We start from the raw sequence: 21,630 nt of genomic DNA on the forward strand, positions 1-21,630 counted from the left end.
TAAATGAACAAATTTAGTTGACTAAATTTGTTTATTTAAATGTAGTTGTTTTGTGACATCTTGAGTTAATTTTCTACTCAAAATGACCCATTCATTCTCAAACACTATTCACTGATTGTTACAGTCATCATGGCAAGTATAGAGGCCTCTATGTGTTCATTCAGTTATTAACAATATTGAGTAAACATATACCTTAAAAACAATAATGAGCTGTCTACTTGCTTATACATAGGCCTACATGATTGTAAGTGAACCACATGCTTTATTGGCATTTTTATCAGTGCTATGTTGTTTGAGTAAAACCGTGACTGAGTGAAATGTACTTGAGCATTGCAAGGTAAACTTAAAATAATAAAGTATATATTACTCATCAAACTCTAACTGGCCATGTTAAACTGACTTACTGTCTTTGCTAATTTTACATACCTTAGTTAAGTGAATTTTAGTTAATTCCATTCTTAAATTTTACTTTAAAAATATGCATGCAAAAACTTGCAAAAAAATAAGTAAATTTTACCTTTTTTTCAGTGTAGTTTATTTGTTTACAGGGGCAACCACTAATAATCATGGCTGTAAATGTGCCAGAATTAGCCAAAGAGGCTTTTTCATCTGTAGACCCTTGACAGAATGATAAAAAAATCACCCTAGAGCATCTTAGACACTTATTACAACCAACAAAGGAAAAGAGATAAAAAAGAAGAAAGCTGAAATAAATAAATAAATACAAATACATGATTGCACATAAAATCAAATATAACTGTTATGTTTAAATGTCTATTTTTTGCTTTAAAAATCATTCCAAATGTAATATTTTCATTAGTTTTTTTTTATATATATATATATTAAAAAAGTGTTTTTAAATTAAATTTTTATTTTTGTGTTTGCATGCAATTATTGGCATCCATGTAAAATGGTTAAACTTTCAAAAACAATTGCTTAACACATTGCTGGCTCACGAATATACTATAGGCTAATATAATAGTAATATATTGATATTCATAACAGTTGTATAACAGGAAAAATAAAATTTTAGATTTGATGTTTTTGTTTGTTTGTTTATTTTTCTTAAAATAAGTTAAATTCTAATATACTTATTTTTATACAAAATACTTAACATATATAATATTAACACAACATTATAATGCTAATAAATATAGTGGAGGATATATTTATTTTATATTGTATAATAAGGAATGCTATGCAGCTCGCCCAGGCGCGTTCACACACAGACAGAATGCGCGTCCGCGGCTCCTGCTCGGCCATTTTGACTGGAGAAATAATGTCAAGATCTTTTTCTGCTCACAGTTTAAAGCTCTGAAGGGGCCAGTGCTGCTGAAGGAGGGAGGATATCGGGGGATGTATGGATGCAGGACGATGCATCACCAATCAAACATCACATTTCCTCTCTGACAGCCTACAGAACGGCTCTGCTCACAGACTGCTGTTTGTCTGACATCTCCAAGCGTTTCTGGTAAGTTCACAGCAGTTTATTTGTTCACTGTAGTGCTATTTATCGCTGTTTCAGTGCTGGTCGAACACAGCAGAACAGCGTTTATGACCTGCATATGGACTCACGTGACATATGAGCAATGGTTAAATATACCATGATTATGTTAAACACATGCCTTTCACCTTGAAGTGTATGTTCATTTAACATACAGTCTGCATTTACTCTGAGATCAGATAGATAAGACGTCGTAATATTGCCTTGGTGTGCTATTTGGGCTCCGGAGTATGTTTACTGTTGTTTATGCAAACAAGCTTGATATGATTTGAGGGCTTTTGGCAGTGGAGGCATTTATAATGCTTTGCTACATCCAGTAATCTGGCATGCTAATTCCCTGCGTTCTGATTGGTGTGTCGAGTCTCGCCTCTGCGTTCTGATTGGTGGATCACGGACAGCGACATTGAGCGAGGCCGCTGAGTGTCTGTCTGACATTGATCTTCAACGAGGGGTTTCGTATGTAATTTAGTGAAATATAACATAGGAATGAGAATAATTGTACAGTTTTCAGATTGTCATCGAATGCCTGTAGTCCTGTCACACACCTCAGTGTGTGTGTGTGTGTGTGTGTGAGGCGTGGACTATATGATTTGATCACACACATGTTGATCTCTGCAGTATTCCCGATTTCACCAAACACACGTGATTTCAGTTCTTTAGTATTTGCTCACTGGTGTTCATAATGTTAAAGTCCTCACTTTGCCAATTCGACACATTAGATAAATACATAAATTCAGACATCAGCATTTATATTCTAATTCTGTATATTTAGTTATATATATGCATGTATCGTGTGTGTGTGTGTGTGTGTGTGTGTGTATATATATATAGATACATATAATTTTTTTATCTATCTATCTATCTATCTATCTATCGTTCTATCGTTCTATCTATCTATCTAGATATTTGTGACCCTGGACCACAAAACCAGTCATAAGTGTCATTTTTTTTAAATTAAGATTTACAGATGGCTTTTCCTTCTGGAGCATCAGTGAGCGTTTGAACCTTCTGTAATAGTTACATATGAGTCCCTCAGTTGTCCTCAGTGTGGAAAGATGGATCTCAAAATCATAGTCATTGTTGGAAAGGGTTCAAATACACAAAAATGCTGGAAAACCAAAGAATTTGTGGGACCTGAAGGATTTTTCTGAAGAACAGCAGGCAGTTTAACTGTTCAGGACTAACAAGGGACTCATGAACAACTATCACGAAACTAAAAAAACACAGCTTTGGATCGTTCAGGTAACAACACAGTATTAAGAATCAAGTGTATGTAAACTTTTGAACGGGGTCATTTTTATAAATTCAACTATTATTTTCTCTTGTGGACTATATGTAAACATCTTTAATGTGTAATATCTCATTCAGGTCAGTGCATTGACCCATACAATGTATTTTTGGATATTGCTACAAATATACCCCAGCGACTTAAGAATGGTTTTGTGGTCCAGGGTCACATTTGTCAGTGGTGCTCAATATCTGCAAATCATTCGCCATTGTCCTATCAGTCATCTCTCCTTATTCTGTGTGTGTGGTAAGTAACTTTCATTTGCTGTAATGTAACGGGCAACCGCTAGCTAGCAGCTAATGTACTTTTAGTGGCTCTGTAGAACGTGTTATTTGTTTTCCGTGCCTTTCTGCATACGGATTCATGCTTCGGGCACACCCCTAACCCCGCTCCCCGATGTCATCGTCCATCACGATGTGTCACTGTAGACATCGTCCGATACCAATTTGGTAGGCATCGCCCAGCCCTAATAGATTTGGTGCAGTAATGGTCTGTGTCACTGTTAGATGTAGTTTAGTCTGGAAGCTGACCTCATATCCGCTGATTAATCCCATTAAAAGACTAAAAAGGAACGTGTGTGTGTGTGTGTGAACACCTTCATGTGTGTTTGAACAAGAGCTTATTCAGCCTGACTGTTTAGTCGTATTACAAAACCGTGATGTGGCTTAATTGAAGTGTGCATGGCATGCTTTCCTCAGCTCTCATCTGATGGACTGTTCGTCTCACTGATCTTGATGACTGTCTTTGTCCCTACAGGTGCCTGTGTTGTAATGTGAGGCAGCCTTGCGGATGGATGGGTTGTATGACCACTGACCACTCAGTCTAGTAAACCAATGTGTGTAAACTGGTCTCTGCATCCCAACTAAGGACACACACCATCTGACTGAAGGTAATTTACTGCTTAACATTCTCTATGGGTGAATTATAAACAACACCAGGATTATTATCATGACTGAAATATTTTACACACAACACTGCCCTTCATTATATTTGCTGAATGAAATCCAATACTTTCTACTAGTTTCTTACTAATTTTGAGGTGCTGATTTCAGAAAATAGTGGCTGTTTTGCTTTAGCATGTCAGGCTTTCTCGTAAAATATGATGCAATTTGTAGCATATTTGTTATCGGCAACCATTTAACTAGCAGAACTACTACTAGACTGAGCAAGTTTAGAAGTGTTTGTTCAATTCTCAGCCGATTTTCACAAGTATGAATGATTCTTAAGACATTATTTTAAACCTAATCCTAATTTCAAGGTTAGAATTATGGCCAGTGACAAGAAAATGCAAACAGGACCTAGATGTTTTCTGCTATATCTGTGGATGCTTTACTACACCAAACAGCAACTGAAAATGACTGATTTAGTGAAAAACTAATTATTCATAAACTTTTAAGTAAAGTTAGCCTATTTGAAATTGAATGAAGTATTTGAATATATTTTCCACTCCTTTGCAGATTATAAATTAATTATACATTTTAAATACCCATTTTGTCATTGAAACTAAAACATTTTCAAATTTGAAAACTCTTCTGTTATTTATTGATCTGTATCATCAAATTAGGCAATATTAGTCCGAAGACATTTTTGTTCATGATGCAGGGCTGTGTTGTAAATGATACCAGCGGTATTATTGTGGTGATCAGCTTTAGTATTATACACACAATCCTACGCCATGTAGTATTTGGTGTGGTATACAAGTCCAGGGATGGTCAAACCTGAAGGCAAATGAAATCAGATCAGCTAATAGTCTTTAAATGACTGATGCAATTGATTCTCAAGCTGCTCATCAAGAGTTTAATTACAGCTGATGCACTCATGTTTAATAGTTGTGCTGCTCTGAATATGTTTTATTTATACTGTAGGTGTTCATGTTACTGTGCATTATTTATGCATTGATCTCTTCTGGTGTATTATGGATTTTTCTATATCGACGTTTTTGACTAGCCAAGAGTGTAGTGAATAACCCTGTGAAACATTAGCTTGCATGGCTTTTCCTGATATGCATGAGTAACTCTCTCTCTTTCTATCTCAGGCTCTCTCTCTCTTTCATCTGCAAGCTGCAGTCATGTTCTGGAAGTTCGACCTGCACAACTCCTCTCAGATTGAGAAGCTCTTGGAGAGGGAGGACGTGACCCTACAGGAGCTGCTGGATGAAGAAGATGTGCTGCAGGAGTGCAAGGCCCAGAATCAGCGCCTCCTCCTCTTCCTCACTCGGGACAGCAGCATGCTGGATCTCCTCAACCTCATCACACATGAGCCCCCTGCTGACCGGGAGGAGAAACTGCGCTACAAGTAAGTGAAGAGACCGTCTAGATTATCAACACTTTCTGAGCAGCTCTAAAATAAAACGATTTGAAACCTTGCCTTTGATGGAGAAAAAGTAATGTTCGGTTCAATGAATGGACCAATTTTTGGCCAGTTTGAGATTATTGGACATGCCGATTAAATAGCTGATATTTGGCCATAATTATAGATTATGTAGCAGGCTGATTACTTGAACAGATATTTTGGGCCATTTTAAAATGATAGTCTAATTAATCATCTGATGTTTAGCCATTTTTATATAATAATAAATGTGTTGAAGTATTTATTTATTTATTGATTGATTTTTATTTTCATTTTAAACTTATTAGCTAGTCTGAATATTTAATGGTCCAGTCTTATTTTTGTATTATTTACATGCAAAAAAAATAAATTTAGCTATTATTATTATTATGTTTTTGGTTTCTGTTCATTTTAACTTAAGTTTTAGTCATTTTGTTTTTTCCTTAGCTTTAGTTTTTTTTATATTTCTTTTTGCTTTAATTTTTTATTTAAACTTCTATTTTTAAATTTGAATGTAAGTTTTTTAGTTCTATTTGTTTTCTTTTATTTCAGATTTATATTAATTACTGGAAACAATTAATAATAGTGTTAGTTAACGATAACAATACTGATTTGGCCCCCTGGGAGTCACTAGACAGGCTTATTAAATTGTCATAATTTGACCATTAAACAACGACTTTTGGCCATATTGAGATTATCGGCTTGGCCGATTATTGCACTTGGATGATAACAGTTGTGCTAACTCTATTTTGTCCATTTGCAAATTTATAGACGGTCTTGTCAATGGATATTGAATATCTAAATATCTTTAGTGAATTTTGAGTAAATCTGATATAAGATAAATGTAGATGCATTCTTTCATGTGCTGCCATTAAATTTGCATTGTATACTGAATTTATTTGCGATATATATCAATCATCCACTTGTTATATATTGTTCTTTCTCTCTGTCTCTCGTGCAGGTATGCTAATGCAGCATGTGAGTTGTTGACATGCGATGTATCCCTCATCAACGATAAAGTTGGTGGAGATGAGTCTCTGATGAACATACTCTATAGTTTCCTAGAGCAGAAGTCAGCGCTGAATCCTCTACTGGCTTCCTTCTTCAGTAAGGCCTTCGGCAACCTCATCACCCGCAAGACCGAGCAGGTGCGCAAACATGTCTCTTTTTCATTTGAAAATCAGTTTTTCTGCAAATTTTCATTCAGCTTTTTGCTAATTTACATGATTTATCAGGTGATTGGTTTCTTAAAGAACAAGGAGGATTTCATAGGGCAGGTGTTGAAACACTTGGACACGTCGGCCATGATGGATCTGGTGCTGCGTCTCATTAGCAGCGTGGAGCCCGTCTGTCTCAGACAGGAAGTGCTTACTGTGAGTGCACACGACCTGCTGATTCATTTATAGGTGTTTCTATAGTGGACACTTTGGCTCTGTAAAAACTAAACTCTCTTATTCTCTCACCGTTTATTTAATTTGTCTACTAACAATGTCCAATATTCATCACAGAAAAAGTCTTGACATTAAAATTGAAAGTCATTAACACTTTCAGCACACCTCAGAAGATATAATGTGTTTAACAGCATACTGTGGTGGAAATCACAGTGTTGGAAATGCAATTTTAGGCTAATTTAAAAGTGTTTTATACATCCTAAATAGACACTATTAAATAATCCTTTATTATACACTTCATTATATACTGTTTAAAAATTTAGATTACGAAACAAAATGCAATGGCACAGGTCAAACACATATCTAGTGCAGTGATGACAATTAAAATGCACCACAGCGGAAGACACACACACACACACAAAATTGCAGGGAAAGGGATTAAAAGGAAACTCCATCCTTTCCACCCTCATGCCATCCCATATGTATATATATATGAATGAATGAATGATGCGTTTATGTAGAGCTTTATTGTGTATTGCTGTACACCTAAAGTGCTTTACAATCATATAGGGGGTCTCTCCTTAACCACCACCAGTGTGCAGCATCCATCTGGATGATGCGACGACAGCCACAATACAACGGCACCAGTGCGCTCACCACACACCAGCCACATATATATATATATATATGATTTTTATTTATCAGATGAACACAAACTAAGATCTAAATCATCTCTCTTCTTATAAGACAAGTATGGGTCGTCCAAAAATGACACTTCAAAAACTACACAAAGTGAATTTTAAACTTGACCGTCGTGTTCACTTTGTGTGGTTTCTGAAGTGGTCCTGTCCGCTTCCACTACACGGACTAAAAATCTTTACTTGTGTTCATCTGACAACTGGGACGACATGAGAATCCTAGTTTTGGGGTGAACTATCACTTTTAATAACAATGTGATTACAAGCTTAGAAACATATTCCAGACAGAATGCAAGAATGGGCTGAATTAATGAGGAGAGTCATAGAATTAAAACTTTTTTGTGTGTTTTCAATGTCACTGGTCTAAAAGGATAATTCATCTTTTAATTGTTTATTTGGGGCATTTTTATTTGGGCTTTTTCTCAGCAAATATTGCTACATAATTATTAGTGATTAATTATATGAATTAATGAGCAAATTATGTAATTATTAAGATTAAAAAAATATTCATTGAGAGTCCAAATTCCTACTCAGTGTCTCACATAATGACATTAAAACAACTTATCCACTACCTGGCAAGAACATCACGACATGAATTACAATTAAGCAAACATGCAATGTTCATTTAAACACTTTTTTGGAGATTTGTAACATAAAAAAATTCCCACAAAAATATATAAATTTTCATCACTGATTTTATTTGCACTCAATCTTGTGCATTCAGGCAATATATTACACAGCTAATGGCTCTATCAAAACAGAAAGAATAATGAATAAACATTTTTTGGGGAAAACAACTTTGCTACCTCAACATGCTTCCTCAGATTTGATGGTGAACTTTTGAAGCCAGACATTGACCTGATGAAAGTCATAACTGAAGTAGAACTGTGTGCTTGATGCATGAAAACAATGATCATTGGTTCTCTTGTCAAGCACACACTTGTGAGCTTCCGTTTACCATATTTAATGTGCATAAGATAAAATAAAAATGTAAAATTACAAGTAGTCAGTTTAAATTGTACTTGAATAAAGTAAAAATCCCCCAAAATAATAAGTAATCAAGTAAAATTACTCCAGTATTTTACACCTCTGCACACGATCCTTCAGTAATCATTCTATAATATGCTGATTTACTGAACAGCAAGAAACATTTCTTATTATCAATGTTGAAAACGTGCTGCTTAATATTTTTGTGGAAACCAAGAATCATTTTAATTTTTCAGGATTCCTTCATGAATAAAAAGTTCAAAAGAACAGCATGTATTTAAAAAAGACTTGTAGTATTTTTTTCTGACTTCAAACTTTTTATGGTAGTGTATATAATATTTAAAAACTATATTTAAAATTCATATTTTAAATATATTTATGCTGAATTTATATTTAAAGTGTGTGGATGGGCAGAATCAATAAAATATGTACACAAGTCATAAGATGAACGCATGGTGAAAAGTTTCCGAGACAATTTTAATGTAACCTTAATGAAAAATAAGATTTTAAATCTTTGAGTAAAAATCAACCCCTGGGCTGTAAAGGTGCTCAAAACTAAAGAAATGCCTGTGACTGTGTGCATTTGTTTCGATGTTCTCTGTTTTCAGTGGCTGAATGAAGAGAGGCTGATCCAGAGACTCATTGAGCTGATACACCCTCACAGCGACAGTGAGGTCAGTCGCTGCAGTTTTACATGTGCACAACAAAGCTTAATACCTAGAGTGAAGCATTAATGAATAGTAGTGATGCTAGGTTTTTGATCTTGGTGCTGAAAAGGTCCTCGTGCAACAAATATTTAATTCCATCTTTTAAATATGAATGAAGACACATATTCATGAATGTGTTTGTGTGTTCACAGATGCAGTCAAACGCATCTCAGACGCTGTGTGACATCATCCGTCTGAGCAGAGATCAGGCCAGTCTGCTGCAGGAGACGTCAGAGACCGACCCTCTGCTCACAACACTAGAGCTGTGAGTGTGTGTGTGTGTGTGTGTGTGTGTGTGTGTCATCTCTTTCACTGCAAACTGTGCTTTGTCACTTTTCATGTCAGCTAGACGGTGTCTTGCGGTCTAAGTGGGCGGTTGTCTGTCGGAATGAGCAGCAAAGTGGACCAGACTTTGTCTAGGAATAGTTCAGAAACTGTTCACCCAAAAATGAAAATGATCTGAAACTGTGCTCGCCCTCAGGCCGTCCAAGATGTAGACGAGTTTGTTTCTTCATCGGAACAGATTTGGAGAAATGTAATGTTATGGATCCTCTGCAGTGAATGGGTACCGTCACAATGAGAGTCCAAACAGCTGATGAAAACGTCACAAAAATCCACAAGTAATCTACACAAATAGTCTTGTGAAACATCAAAATTCACCAACATATTTTTTTAGCCATGTTTTGGACTGTTTTTGTTTGTAAACTGTGCTTGTTTCATGCATTTTTTTCCCTCCTGATTCAGAAAAGACTTTTTTTACACCAAAAAACCCAAAATATTATAAATAAAGGACTTGTATTTTACCCAGAAGTGATGGTTTAAAGTTAAAAGTGTCTAACTGAAAGATTTGTTTATTACAAACATGCAGATTTTCACTTCAAAAAATGTGCTCCTATTATGGATTTTTGAAAAGGACCTTTCAGACAGCTCTAAGTGAATGAAAATATCCTGCAAAGAGTTAAATCTGAAAGTGCACCGTGTATAAAGTTATTGTCTCTCATAAGAAAGAGTCGACTCTGAATCATTTAAATGAGTCGTTTTTAAAAAGAATCCCAAGCCGTTTCATGTTGAGGTCAAGGTGAAACATTAGCATATTGCCCGCCCACTTGTTGCGTGCGCAGACCTGGGAAAACTTAAATCGATTGTCGATTTTCACGTTGGTCTGAATGAAAATGCAAATTCATTCTTTGCCACTAGGTACTGAGTTTCCCCAGTAACGGCTGTACACACAAATGCTGCTTTATCAGGCATTACAGGCATGATGAAATGGAAATGAAATTGACCAATTGGGCTGCAGATCAGCGTCACGCAAAGGAGGGGTTTGGAAACATGAATCGTTGAGCAAATAGGGTAAAAATAAATGCATATTATAAGACAAAGAAAGTGTTTTTTGACCTTGAATGCATGTCAACCAGTTGTTGGGGACTCCCAAAACCAAAATATGAACCTTTCATAACCCATAATAGGGGCTCTTTAATTGATGGACTGGAGTGGTGTAGATCACTTGTGGATTATTGTGATGTTTTATCAGCTCATTCTGACGGCACCCATTCACTGCAGAGGATCCACTGGTGAGCAAATGATGTAATGCTAAATCTAGCTGCTGTGTGTGTGTTTCAGACAGCAGAGTGTTGAGGCCCTATTGAAGAACATGTTTGAAGGGGAAAAGAGTGAAGTGTGCATTGTCAATGGAACTCAAGTTTTACTCTCACTGTTGGAAACTCGTAGACCATGGTGAGTAACACACAGACATATTTCATCTCACATTCGCTGTTACTAAAGCATGTGTGTTTGTGCGTAACAGTGTTGAGCAGGTGACTGATCCGTGCTCTCAGGGATTGGAAAAGTCTTACACTGTAAACAACAGCATTTTAATGGGCATCCAACCACATCTAAAGCACTTCCACCACCTTCTGTTAAACCCACTCAAGGTTGGTCTGTTCCTGCAGTTTTATCACAAGTCTTAAAAGCGAAATGAAATCACTGAAAGATTTCACACTGAGGATGTTTCGACTCTGTGCTCAGAAATGTGTGATGTTGACCACGATGGGCGTTCTGGAGGAGCCGTTTGGCAACGGGCGACTGCATGCATCCAAACTGATGGCTGCTCTTCTGTACACCAGAGCTCCCAGAATCCACCTCGAGCTCTGCCAACTGAACATGATCAACCTACTGCTGGTATTAGTCATTCTTAGTCTTGTCAACAAATACATAAAATGTTTTCTTTCTTAGGTCCTATTTTCTATTTTATTTAAAATGTTACATTTTAATCTTTCTGTATATTAAGACTCTTCAGACAGTATTTTCAAAATAATGTTATTAGTTTCATATTTGTTTTGTAAGAAATTAGTTTATTAATATTTTTTAAATTACACTAAAAATAAAAAAAAAATGTTCTTTTGAACTTTCTATTTATCAGACAAGACAAAAAAAAGTATCATGTTTTTCTAAAAAATTAAGCAGCACAACTGTTTTCAACATAGATAATAATAAATATTTCTTGAGCAGTAAATCAGTATATTAGAATGATTTCTGAAGGATCATGTGACACAGGGACTGGAGTAATGATGCTGATAATTCAGCTGTCCATCACAGGAATACATTTACATTTTTAGAATTTTACATTTAGAATGTTACAATTTATTTTAACATTTTTTATTAAAACATTAATTACTGTATCTTTAAACAAATAAACACAGCCTTTGTGAGCATAAGAGACGTCTTTCTTAAATGCTCTTTCTTACTCTCTCAATTTCTCTCTATAGGATATGTTTTTCAAATTCTCCTGGAATAACTTCCTACACATCCAAGTAGAGAATTGTGTGTCTGCCATCCTTAACCAGACGACACCGAACGAGAAAACACACGACAGTCCAGATCAGATTCAGCTGGAAATGCAAGACACACAAAACTCAGACAAATCTGACATGTTTGCACGCTGCGACATGATAAAGCATGTAAGTATCACTTATTAGTAGTGTATTCTCCATTATTTGAGTATAGTCATATATAGTAATACATAACGTGTCATATATATATATATATATATATATATAGTGTGTGTGTTATAAAATAAATAGAATATTTACTTTTTTTCACATTTACAGTACGAGTTTCACTTCTACACAAGTTATTCCATTTGTTCTGCTTATGGCATTAATTGTCAGAAATGAAAATGCATCTTGTGAAATATGTGTAGGTCATTGTGATATGATTGTGTGTGTGCAGCTGCTGAAGGACTGCAGGCTGGTTCAGAGGATTTTGGATGCTTGGGAGGAAAATGACAAAACACAGTAAGGACAAATTTAAATATATGTATTCAATATGCTGGTTGAGTACTTGTATATTATATTACATGTATAGTAATAAAAGCATCTGTCCGTGTGCGTATGTAATAGGGAAGCTGGAGGCATGAGAAAAGGCTATATGGGTCATCTGACCAGGATTGCCAACACCGTGGTGCAGAATGCAGAGAGAGAACAGGAACAGACCCAAATCGCACAGCTAATAAAAGGTAGCTGACACGCACTGGGAGTGTTTTTGGGTGGATTTGTGGGTGATATACATATTATATTCTTAAACGCATTCTTTATCTTCAAATATTTGGTATGTTTGTGTATGACAGAGCTACCAGAGGACTATATAGCACGCTGGGAGCAGTTTGTGAATGAAACGCTAACAGAAACTAACAAGAAGAACACTGCAGACCTGGTGAGATTTCACACAAAGACAATCGTAGGGAGTATTTTTACATCCAAAATTACAATCTGCAAAGCACCTTTAATAAGCATCTTGCTCTTAACACAGGTGTTCTCAGATTATCAGATCCAGCAGATGACGGCGAACTTTGTTGATCAGTTTGGACTGAATGACGATGAATTCGGAGACCATGACGGCAGCATCAGGTGATTCCCTGTACAAAGGTTTAGATTCAGAGATTTCATTATTAAATTAATCACTAATTAAATAAATAATTATTAAAACATGTAAAAATATAAAATGCATTTATATGTTCAATATAATTGTATAAAAATCATTTTTCTTAAATTGTTTAGCTACAGTAAATCTTCCATAATTAGAAAAAAAGGTTTACATTTGGTACTTCATACAAACATGGTTACATGATGTCCAGTAATTTAATTTAGTTTAATTTAATAATTATGTTTACTGATACCGGTTTAAATTTAAGTTTGTGTGTCTGTTTTTCGTGCAGCGCCTCGTTCGATCGAATCACAGAGATCAGATTTAACCTGGTGGATGAGGGGGTGAGTATTACTCAATGCCAATTCTTCGTTATTTGTTCTGTATTCTTATTAAGTTTTGTTTTTTCCTTGTACCCTTCCTGTTTTTTCTCATCTCTCAGGCGAGCTCTGCCATTTTTGAGACTCGCACGAAGGAGCGAATCCGGCCATTTGATGATGCTGAGGAGGAGGAAGATATTTGGGAGGATAAAGAAATCAACTATGCAACACAAGTGAAAGCCAGAAGCAGGTACACACACACACACACACACAGACAGACACATAAAACAGCCATTGCTCTGACTGCTGTTCGTCTTCGTTAGGTTTGGACTGGTGACAAACGCTCAGAAGAGCGAGGCGGATAGTGGCTCTCGCAGACGTCTGGGGTCACCTGACATGGAGTGGTTTCCAGAGACCAAACAAACTCAAGAAAATACCAAGAACCAGGAAATGGACAAGCAGTCCAGCGACCCGCAAAGTACGTTCACAGCTCACACAATCTAGATCTAGACGGCTGATCCAATATAATAACTGACTGGAAAGATGATTATCACTCATCAGGTCCTGGATGGATAGCGAGTTTTGAAGACGACTTCAGCTGTCGGGATTTTGCAAGTATCGCGATAGATACGGGCTCTAGCGTGTGGGGGAGCTCTACCGCCCAGCTCAGTGAGACGGAGGAAAAAGGATGGGCGACTTTCACGGATTTCCAGCCCTTCTGCTGGTGAGGGAGGGACTGTGTTTGACTTGATATTGTGTATTGTCATGTCATTCAGACACTGTGCTAAACGTTCTCATGTTCTGCAGTTCAGATGCAGGACCCAGATGCAGTTCACCTGTGGACTCGGAAAATCCAAACAAACAGAGCCAACATGAAGAAAGTAAGTTGCTTAATATACAGTACATATAAAAAGTCTACATACCCCTATTAAAATGCCAGGTTTCTGTGATGAAAAAAAAAAGACCAAGATAAATTAATTTCATAACTTTTTCCACCTTAATGTAAATTATAACCTGTACAACTAAATAAAAAAACAAACTGAAATCTTTTCGGAAAGGTGGAGTAAAAAAAAAAAAAAAAATGTAAATAATGTGGTTGCATAAGTTTGCACACCCACTTATAACTAAGGTTGTGGCTGTGTTCAGAATTAAGCAGTCACATTCAAACTCATGTTAAATAGGAGTCAGTACACACCTGCCATCATTTAAAGTGCCTCTGATTAAACCCAAATCCTGACATTTTCTTAGTCGCATCTTACAGCAAAAGCCATGGTCCACAGAGAGCTTCCAAAGCATCAGAGGGATCTCATTGTTAAAAGGTATCAGTCAGGAGAAGGGTCCAAAAAAATTTCCAAGGCATTAAATATACCATGGAACACAGTGAAGACAGTCATCAAGTGGAGAAAATATGGCGCAACAGTGATATTACCAATCACTGCATATCCCTCCAAAATTAATGAAAAGATGAGAAGAAAACTGGTCAGTGAGGCTGCCAAGAGGCCTACAGCAGTGGTCGGCAACAGGTGGCCCGCAGGCCCTAATATCTGGCCCGCACCCGCAGCCAGATTATTTTGATAGCGGCTGGTTCTGAAATAGATCTGATACAACAGCAACAGTTAGCCTACTCACAACCAGAGTAGGCTATGTGAGCAGAGCGCGAGTGGAGCGGTGTGATTTTGAATGGAGCGAGGAGCAGATTTTTTAAAAGTCGGAGCGTCGTGGTTTTCACTCAATCCAAGAGCGCTCCATCACGAGTACAATTTACTAGTGTTGCAATAAGCCACGTTGAAACAATCTTTTATTTATTTTATTTTTAATATAGGCCTATGAACAGAACTGTGATACTGAAATACTTTAGCTGCGGAGAGAAGGCAGAGCGGTGTTTCTGATTTCAGTGAGCGCGGAGTGAAGCGGGAGCGGGAAATGGTGAACCCGGAGCGGACTTATTAAATGCCCGGAGCGCGGAGGGGAAATTATTGACGCTCCACTCCGCTCACATAGCCTACTCTGCCTGTCACCGCCACACAAATGTGACATTTGGTTAATGACTGACCTACTACAGGATTTTACACAGAGGAACAGCTCACAGTTACAAAAGACACTGTAACCGTATGTCACAGGCAATTCTAGTTGCATTTTTCATCAATTAATTTCTTAAATTATCCTTTATGTTCTGGCCCACCATCTAGTGGCAAAAGATTTTTTTGGCCCGATGCCAAACTTATTTGCTGACAGCGACATCATTAAAGGAGCTGCAGGAATTTCTGCCAAGTACTGGCTGTGTAGTACATGTGACAACAATCTCCCATATTCTTTATATGTCTGGGCTATGGGGTAGGGTGGCAAGAAAAACATCCAAGCCTGGCTAGATTTTGCAAAAACACATTAGTCTCCCAAAAGCATGTGGGAAAATGTGTTATGGTCTGATGAAACCAAGGTTGAACACAACACTGCCCATCACCAAAGGAACACCATACCCACAGTGAAGCATGGTGGTGGCAGCATCACGCTTTGGGGCTGTTTTTTCTGCAGCTGGAACTGGGGCCAGTTCCAAGTACCAGTCAATATTGGCTACTAGAAAGCTGAAGATTAAGAGGAACTTCATCTTTCAGCACAACACCAACCCAGAGCACACATCCAAATCAACAAAAGAATGGCTTCGGCAGAAGACGACTGAAGTTTTGGAATGGCCCAGCCAGAGCACAGACTGAATCTGATGAAAATCTGCAGGATTATCTGAAGAGGGCTGTGCACAGGAGATGCCCTCGCAATCTGACAGATTTGGAGAGCATTTTTGCAAAGAGTGGGCGAATATTGCAAAGTCAAGATGTGCCATGCTGATAGACTCGTACCCAAAAAGAGTGAGTGGTGTAAATCTAATCAAAAGGTGCTTCAACAACGCATTAGTTTAAAGGTGTGCACACTTATGCAACCACATTATTTCAGTTTTTACTCCACCTTTCCTAAAAGATTTCAGTTTGTTTTTTAATTTAGTTGTACAGGTTATAGTTTACATTTAAAGGTGGAAAAAGTTCTGAAATGATTTATCTTGTGTATATATGTATATGTGTTTTTTGGATCATTCCTCTTTATACTAATGCACAACAAATAAACACCCTGGCTTAACTATGTAATGTGTTACCAAAATTGTATAAGCATCTTTCATTTTTGCAACAAAATATATATTTTATCAAAATAATAATACAATTATGCAATATTTTAATAATATGAATTATTTTCTCTCTCTACATGTTATTAGCCATATGAATATTAATTTCTATGTAAGATGCTTTTAAAAGTTTGGTGGTGTTAATAATTATTAACATGGGAATATTTAATAATAATAATAATAATAAATATTTATTGCTAGGGAATTATTATACTTTAAATTTTTGTTCTAAATGTACTTGAAATTGTACATTTAATGAATTTATTAAACTGAAATATTACACATTTTTGTTAGTAGTAGTAGTAATGCATTATTTATGTGTATTTCATTTGAATTTTATCATTATAATTAATGCTACTGCTAATATTAATAAAAATAATAGTTATTATTATTAATAAAATATATGCTAAATAAATTTCATTTAATAATTAATAAATGTTCTCCCTCTAAATGCTATTAGCCATAATATTAATTTTCTATGTAAGATGCTTATAAAGGTTTGGTGTCATTAATTGTTATTATTATTATTATTAGTAGTAGTATAATTAATAACAATAATTGTTATTATTAGTATTTACCTAGTATATATTTAGTAATAGTAATATTTATTAGGTATTTGCGGTACTTTTGGTTGTTAATTGTTCTAAATGCACTTGAAATGGTATCTTAACATCAGCTCATGTGTCTTGTGTAAGTTAAAGGCTCGTCAGCGTGTGTGTGGAGTGTGTGTGGGACGAGGAAGGCTCCGCTGGTGGCGTCCGACAGCAGCTCCAGTGGGTCAGACAGTGAGGAAGAGGAGGACCGAACCAACATCATCACAGAGAGCGTCGCCACAGCCAATGCCCAGGACAATGTTAAACTCGGTGTAGATGCAAAAAATGAGAAGGCAGTCTTCATCAAGTAAAACTTCTAAAACACATTATTGCATTACATCAAAGCATTATTAAATTATAAAAAAAATTAGCATATTGACTCGAGACGTCTCAGAAAGCTTTATATACACAGTGATGTTCCTTCCGCTGTCTTTCAGTGACACTACTGCCAGAGCAACAGGTGGCATGGCAACAGATGTCATAGCAACAGGAAGCATCACTGGTACTCAGTCGCCCAAGGAGCAGAAGTGAGTGTCTTTCCACTGGAAATGACTGGATATGTAGTTAAAGTCTCTAAGTATAGCTCTGTCTCGTTCTACAGGGGCGACTCCAGTACTAACGGCCCGATGTAACAGCGTTTCACCCGCCGCTCGCCTCCGTCCCCATGACAGCTGTTACTCCACCCGTCAAATGTTGAAGGCAGTGGCTTCCTGTTTTCAAACACGTTTCCTCTCCCTCTGGCATTTGCCGTTTCCATCGGTCTGCTGTATAGTTACGTGGGTCTTTTTGGTTTGAGCATAAGCGGTACTCTAGTTGATCTCTGTCTTCCCATATGAAGACATCCTCACTGTTGGGAACACTGACCTTTGAACCCTGTGAGAGTGACCCCACTGCAGTCTGTGTGTGTGTGTGTGTGTGTGTTTGTTGTGGAACTAGAATATAATGCACATCCACAGGTGAATTCTCATGTATGCGTAAATATGCTTGGTACATCTACAGGTGTGATTTATAGTGTTTTTACGTTTCTGAACCTGTATTTTCCACGTAGAACAGGCAAGAGATCAAGTCTGTGTGTATGACTGCGTGTGTGTGTGTGTGTGTTCTGTCTTGATCGATGTCTCTGTTTGCTGTAGCCCTTCAGTCTGATTTGATTTCAGTACTGATTTGTTTGCACTTTTGTTTCCACCGCATTTATGTTTCCAGCTCCGCCCGTCATCCACACAAAACACACATGAGCAAAAATAATTGGGAGCAGGTCTCAATATTTCTGTTTTGTTGTAGGCTGTTTTTATATAAAAGTATGGAAGCTTGTTTCCACCACAGAATAAAAAAAAAGGTAATTGCAACTTTTTTCCTCAGAATTGTGAGAAAAAGTTTAGATAAAAAAATGCAAGATTATTGCAAATTATAATTGTGAGATATAAACTTGCAGTTCTGAGGGGGGAAAAAAATCTGAATTGTGAGGAAAAGTCGTAATGTTTTACTCTGTGGAAGAAACAAGCTTCCATATAAAAGGGATAGTTCACCTAAAAGTAAAAATTTACTCATGTTCCAAACATGAATGACTTTCTTCTAAAGAACACAAAAGAAGATATTTAACAGAATGTTCATGCTGTTCTTTTTCACAATGTAATCGGATGGTAATTTTTACTTTCACGTTTCAAAGACAAAATAGAACCATAAAGTTAGTCATTATGACAAAAAAATGGACTGAAATATTGTGGAACAGTGTGTGAAAAAGTTCATAGCATTTAAATCTCATTTGCATTGGTCACACTTTATATTAGGTGGCCTTAACTATGTACTTTTTTGATGCAAGTACAATGTACTTATTGTGTTCATATTGTATTGCAAAACTCTTGGGATACTGGACAGGTTTGGTGGTATGGGTAAGTTTAAGGGTGGGTTAAGGTGTAAGGGATGGATCAACAGTGTAATTATAAATATAATTACAGATGCAACTACATATAGGTATTTTTAAAAATAAGTACAATGTGAAAACATGTACACAATAAGTGCATTGTACCAAATGATTAAATTAAATGTAAGTACATAGTAGTTAAGGCTACTTAATATAAAGTGGGACCTTTGCATTTATTTAGACTTGCTGCATCCTGATTGGTCAAAACACCAGAAAAAGAGACAATTTGCTTAAAACCTTGTGCATTGTGTTTTATAGCTGATTTGTTCACAACGTTATCGGAAGACTTGGAATTTAGCGCAGGGTGAGTAAACGATGGGTGTTTAAATTTTTGAGTGAACTATCCCCCTTGTAACATGTTTATGTAAGGCCGTTTGGTTCTTCTTGTGTCTGTGGTTGGTATCAGAACGAACTCAGGTGAACGTTGTGTGTCAGAACGAGTCTGTGTGCAAAAGAACCGAGGGTGCGTGTGCCTTGAAATATCAGAGAATGACACATCAGTGTTTAACACGTGCACATATATCTTTAATCACATCTTCCTATATCACTGTCAGGTCTTAGTAATAATTGTCAATGTGTATTCTTTACGATATGTACACTTAATATTATATTTTTATGACTAATTACTAGCAAAACAGTAGAACACTGCAGTGTCCATTTGACTCTAGAGAGATAGCAATAATAGTATTTCTTGGGTTTGATTTCTTTTCTATTAGTAATGTAGCTTTGAAATGTGCACACAGGCACACAAACTGTTTGTGAGAGCGAGTGTGTGTGAATGTTGAAGAGGCTCGGTGTGTTTTCAGTTTGTTTTTGCACTTTTAAAAACTTGATTTTGATACCAAATGCAATGGGATGTTAGTGGCGGTACGATAACGAGAGCCCTCGGTCGGTGTTTGGTCTTTGTGCATTTTTGAGTTTACAAGTCGTTTGTTGTGTAGGTTAAAATTGCAGATGTTTGCGAGTGTGTTTGTATTATGAGACTAAAGAGCGAGACTGGAAAGGAATATTGACTGATCGGTACAAGGCTCTGTGCTTGAATGTAATTCATATGTTTATTTTTAATTTCTTATTAATATTTGTATTTTTTGCCAAATATTCTCTTTAATATTCCGACTTTCTCCCGTTAAGGATAACAGGGTTCTATTCTCTCCTCACTGAGACTGAATTCTTTCTCATTTCTCATCGTTACTTCATATTTGTGGTTAAATTTAATGCAGCACTTCAATACTGCCACTTAGTTGCGGAATAGCAGTGAGGTCTTTACTAGAAATAAAATATAAGACACTAACCCCCCTTTATCTCGTCTTCCGCGTACATACAGGTCTGTATTAACCACTTTTTCTGTGTAATCTAGTCCAGGCATTTTTCCCCCGATGTCTAGATGTTTAGTTGACCTGTCAAGATGTCAAGGTTTAACTAGTTTTGCTGCAGTTAATGATTTGTCATTTGCTCCGATGCATTAGCAGAACATGAACGAGAAGGGAACTGAGTTTTATCAAAACTGTGATGTAAGATAAGATAATGTCACAATTAATGATTTCAGCTCTTGTATGTATTCATGTACCCAAAAACACAAATGCATACTGTACATTATGAACTGGTACAATATTTTGTTAGCATCTGTCCATGGTGAGAAACTGGAGCACAGGTCTGTTGTCATTTAGTCAAATGCCTTTTTAATGTATACTGATGCTGGTGGTTTCTTTTCTTTTTTTTGGTAAAATGCAATACTGTACCTGTTATCTGTTGTCAGAGTTGGGCTTTAATATCAGATATCAAACAAATAAATATTTCAAATGGGTTTGTGTGTCATGTGTTCAGCCAAAACACTTTTTTTTTTTCGAAATTAAAAAAACTAAAGCTATGCACAATTAACTAGTTAGTACTAAAACACTGGTTCAAGGTCATTTTACAATGTGAAGTGAAGTGACATACTGCCAAGTATGGTGACCCATACTCGGAATTCGTGCTCTGCATTTAACCCATCCAACGTGCACACACACAGTAGTGAACACACACACACACACACGGAGCAGTGGGCAGCCATTTATGCTGCGGCGCCCGGGGAGCAGTTGGGGGTTCGGTGCCTTGCTCAAGGGCACCTCAGTCGTGGTATTGAGGGTGGAGAGAGCGCTGGACATTCACTCCCCCTACCTACAATTCCTGCCAGCCCGAGACTCGAACCCGCAACCTTTGGATTATGAGTCCAACTCTCTAACCATTAGGCCACGACTTCCCCATGTATAGTTCATCGAGCTAGAAAGCACTTTCCACAAATGGGGATTGCAGTCTAAGTAAACACTTTTTTTGAAGTGTCAAAATTAAAATCTAATTGTGTAAACAAAGGTAAGGTAACAGGTTACAAAAAGGTCACATTAAATTGTTACTGCATTAACATTAACAATGAGAAATGCATTTGTGACATTTGTAAATGGTCATTAACTGTTCGTTGTTAATGTTAACACTTCTATTAAATAATATTAGCAGGTACAACTTGATTAATGTATTAGTAAATGATAAACCAAACTAAGATTAATAAATGCTTTAGAAATATTTTTCATTGCTAGGTTATTAACTAATGCAGTTAATCTAGTTGTGACCTTATTGTAAATTGTTAAAAGGTATACAGCCTGTATAAACTGTGGGGGAAAAATGAATATAAAAGTGCTAAAATAAAATAAAAACTTCATGTGCCTTGCGTTCAATACAAGTGTAAAATTGAATTGAAATGTTCATGCACTTTGGCAAATCAAGGCAAGTTTATTATACAAATTTCTTACACATGAATCATTCAAAGATA

At 36.6% G+C, this 21,630-nt stretch overlaps 1 protein-coding gene across 2 annotated transcripts; it reads left to right on the forward strand.

The window, feature by feature from the left end:
* Window positions 1-1,225: 1,225 nt before the first annotated feature.
* ppp6r2b (protein phosphatase 6, regulatory subunit 2b) lies at window positions 1,226-20,630 on the forward strand. Of its 2 annotated transcripts, XM_079446181.1 has the most exons (23): window positions 1,226-1,471; window positions 3,549-3,681; window positions 4,828-5,087; window positions 6,082-6,268; window positions 6,356-6,493; window positions 8,805-8,870; window positions 9,056-9,168; window positions 10,524-10,637; window positions 10,708-10,834; window positions 10,929-11,081; window positions 11,669-11,860; window positions 12,132-12,196; window positions 12,302-12,417; window positions 12,529-12,614; window positions 12,711-12,808; window positions 13,117-13,168; window positions 13,267-13,394; window positions 13,468-13,622; window positions 13,706-13,868; window positions 13,952-14,025; window positions 17,009-17,213; window positions 17,344-17,433; window positions 17,508-20,630. In XM_079446181.1, exons 3-23 carry the CDS (start codon window positions 4,861-4,863, stop codon window positions 17,536-17,538), a joined length of 2,580 nt encoding a protein of 859 aa, XP_079302307.1. In that variant the 5' UTR covers window positions 1,226-1,471; window positions 3,549-3,681; window positions 4,828-4,860; the 3' UTR covers window positions 17,539-20,630. The 2 variants fall into 2 exon arrangements, with proteins under 2 accessions (XP_079302307.1, XP_079302306.1); XM_079446180.1 differs by having other exon boundaries at window positions 1,250-1,471; window positions 12,529-12,808.
* The last annotated feature ends 1,000 nt before the right edge of the window (window positions 20,631-21,630 follow it).

The sequence above is a fragment of the Barbus barbus genome, assembly GCF_936440315.1.
Source record: "Barbus barbus genome assembly, chromosome: 22".
NCBI classification, from domain to species: domain Eukaryota; kingdom Metazoa; phylum Chordata; class Actinopteri; order Cypriniformes; family Cyprinidae; genus Barbus; species Barbus barbus.

Excerpts from the sequence above, each read along its gene's own strand:
- ppp6r2b (XM_079446180.1), top strand. The coding sequence starts at position 4,861 with ATGTTCTGGAAGTTCGACCTGCACAACTCCTCTCAGATTGAGAAGCTC. Across the intron at positions 10,638-10,707 it reads TTGGAAACTCGTAGACCATG|TGTTGAGCAGGTGACTGATC; the intron begins GTGAGTAACACA and ends TGTGCGTAACAG. Across the intron at positions 13,169-13,266 it reads TTAACCTGGTGGATGAGGGG|GCGAGCTCTGCCATTTTTGA; the intron begins GTGAGTATTACT and ends CTCATCTCTCAG.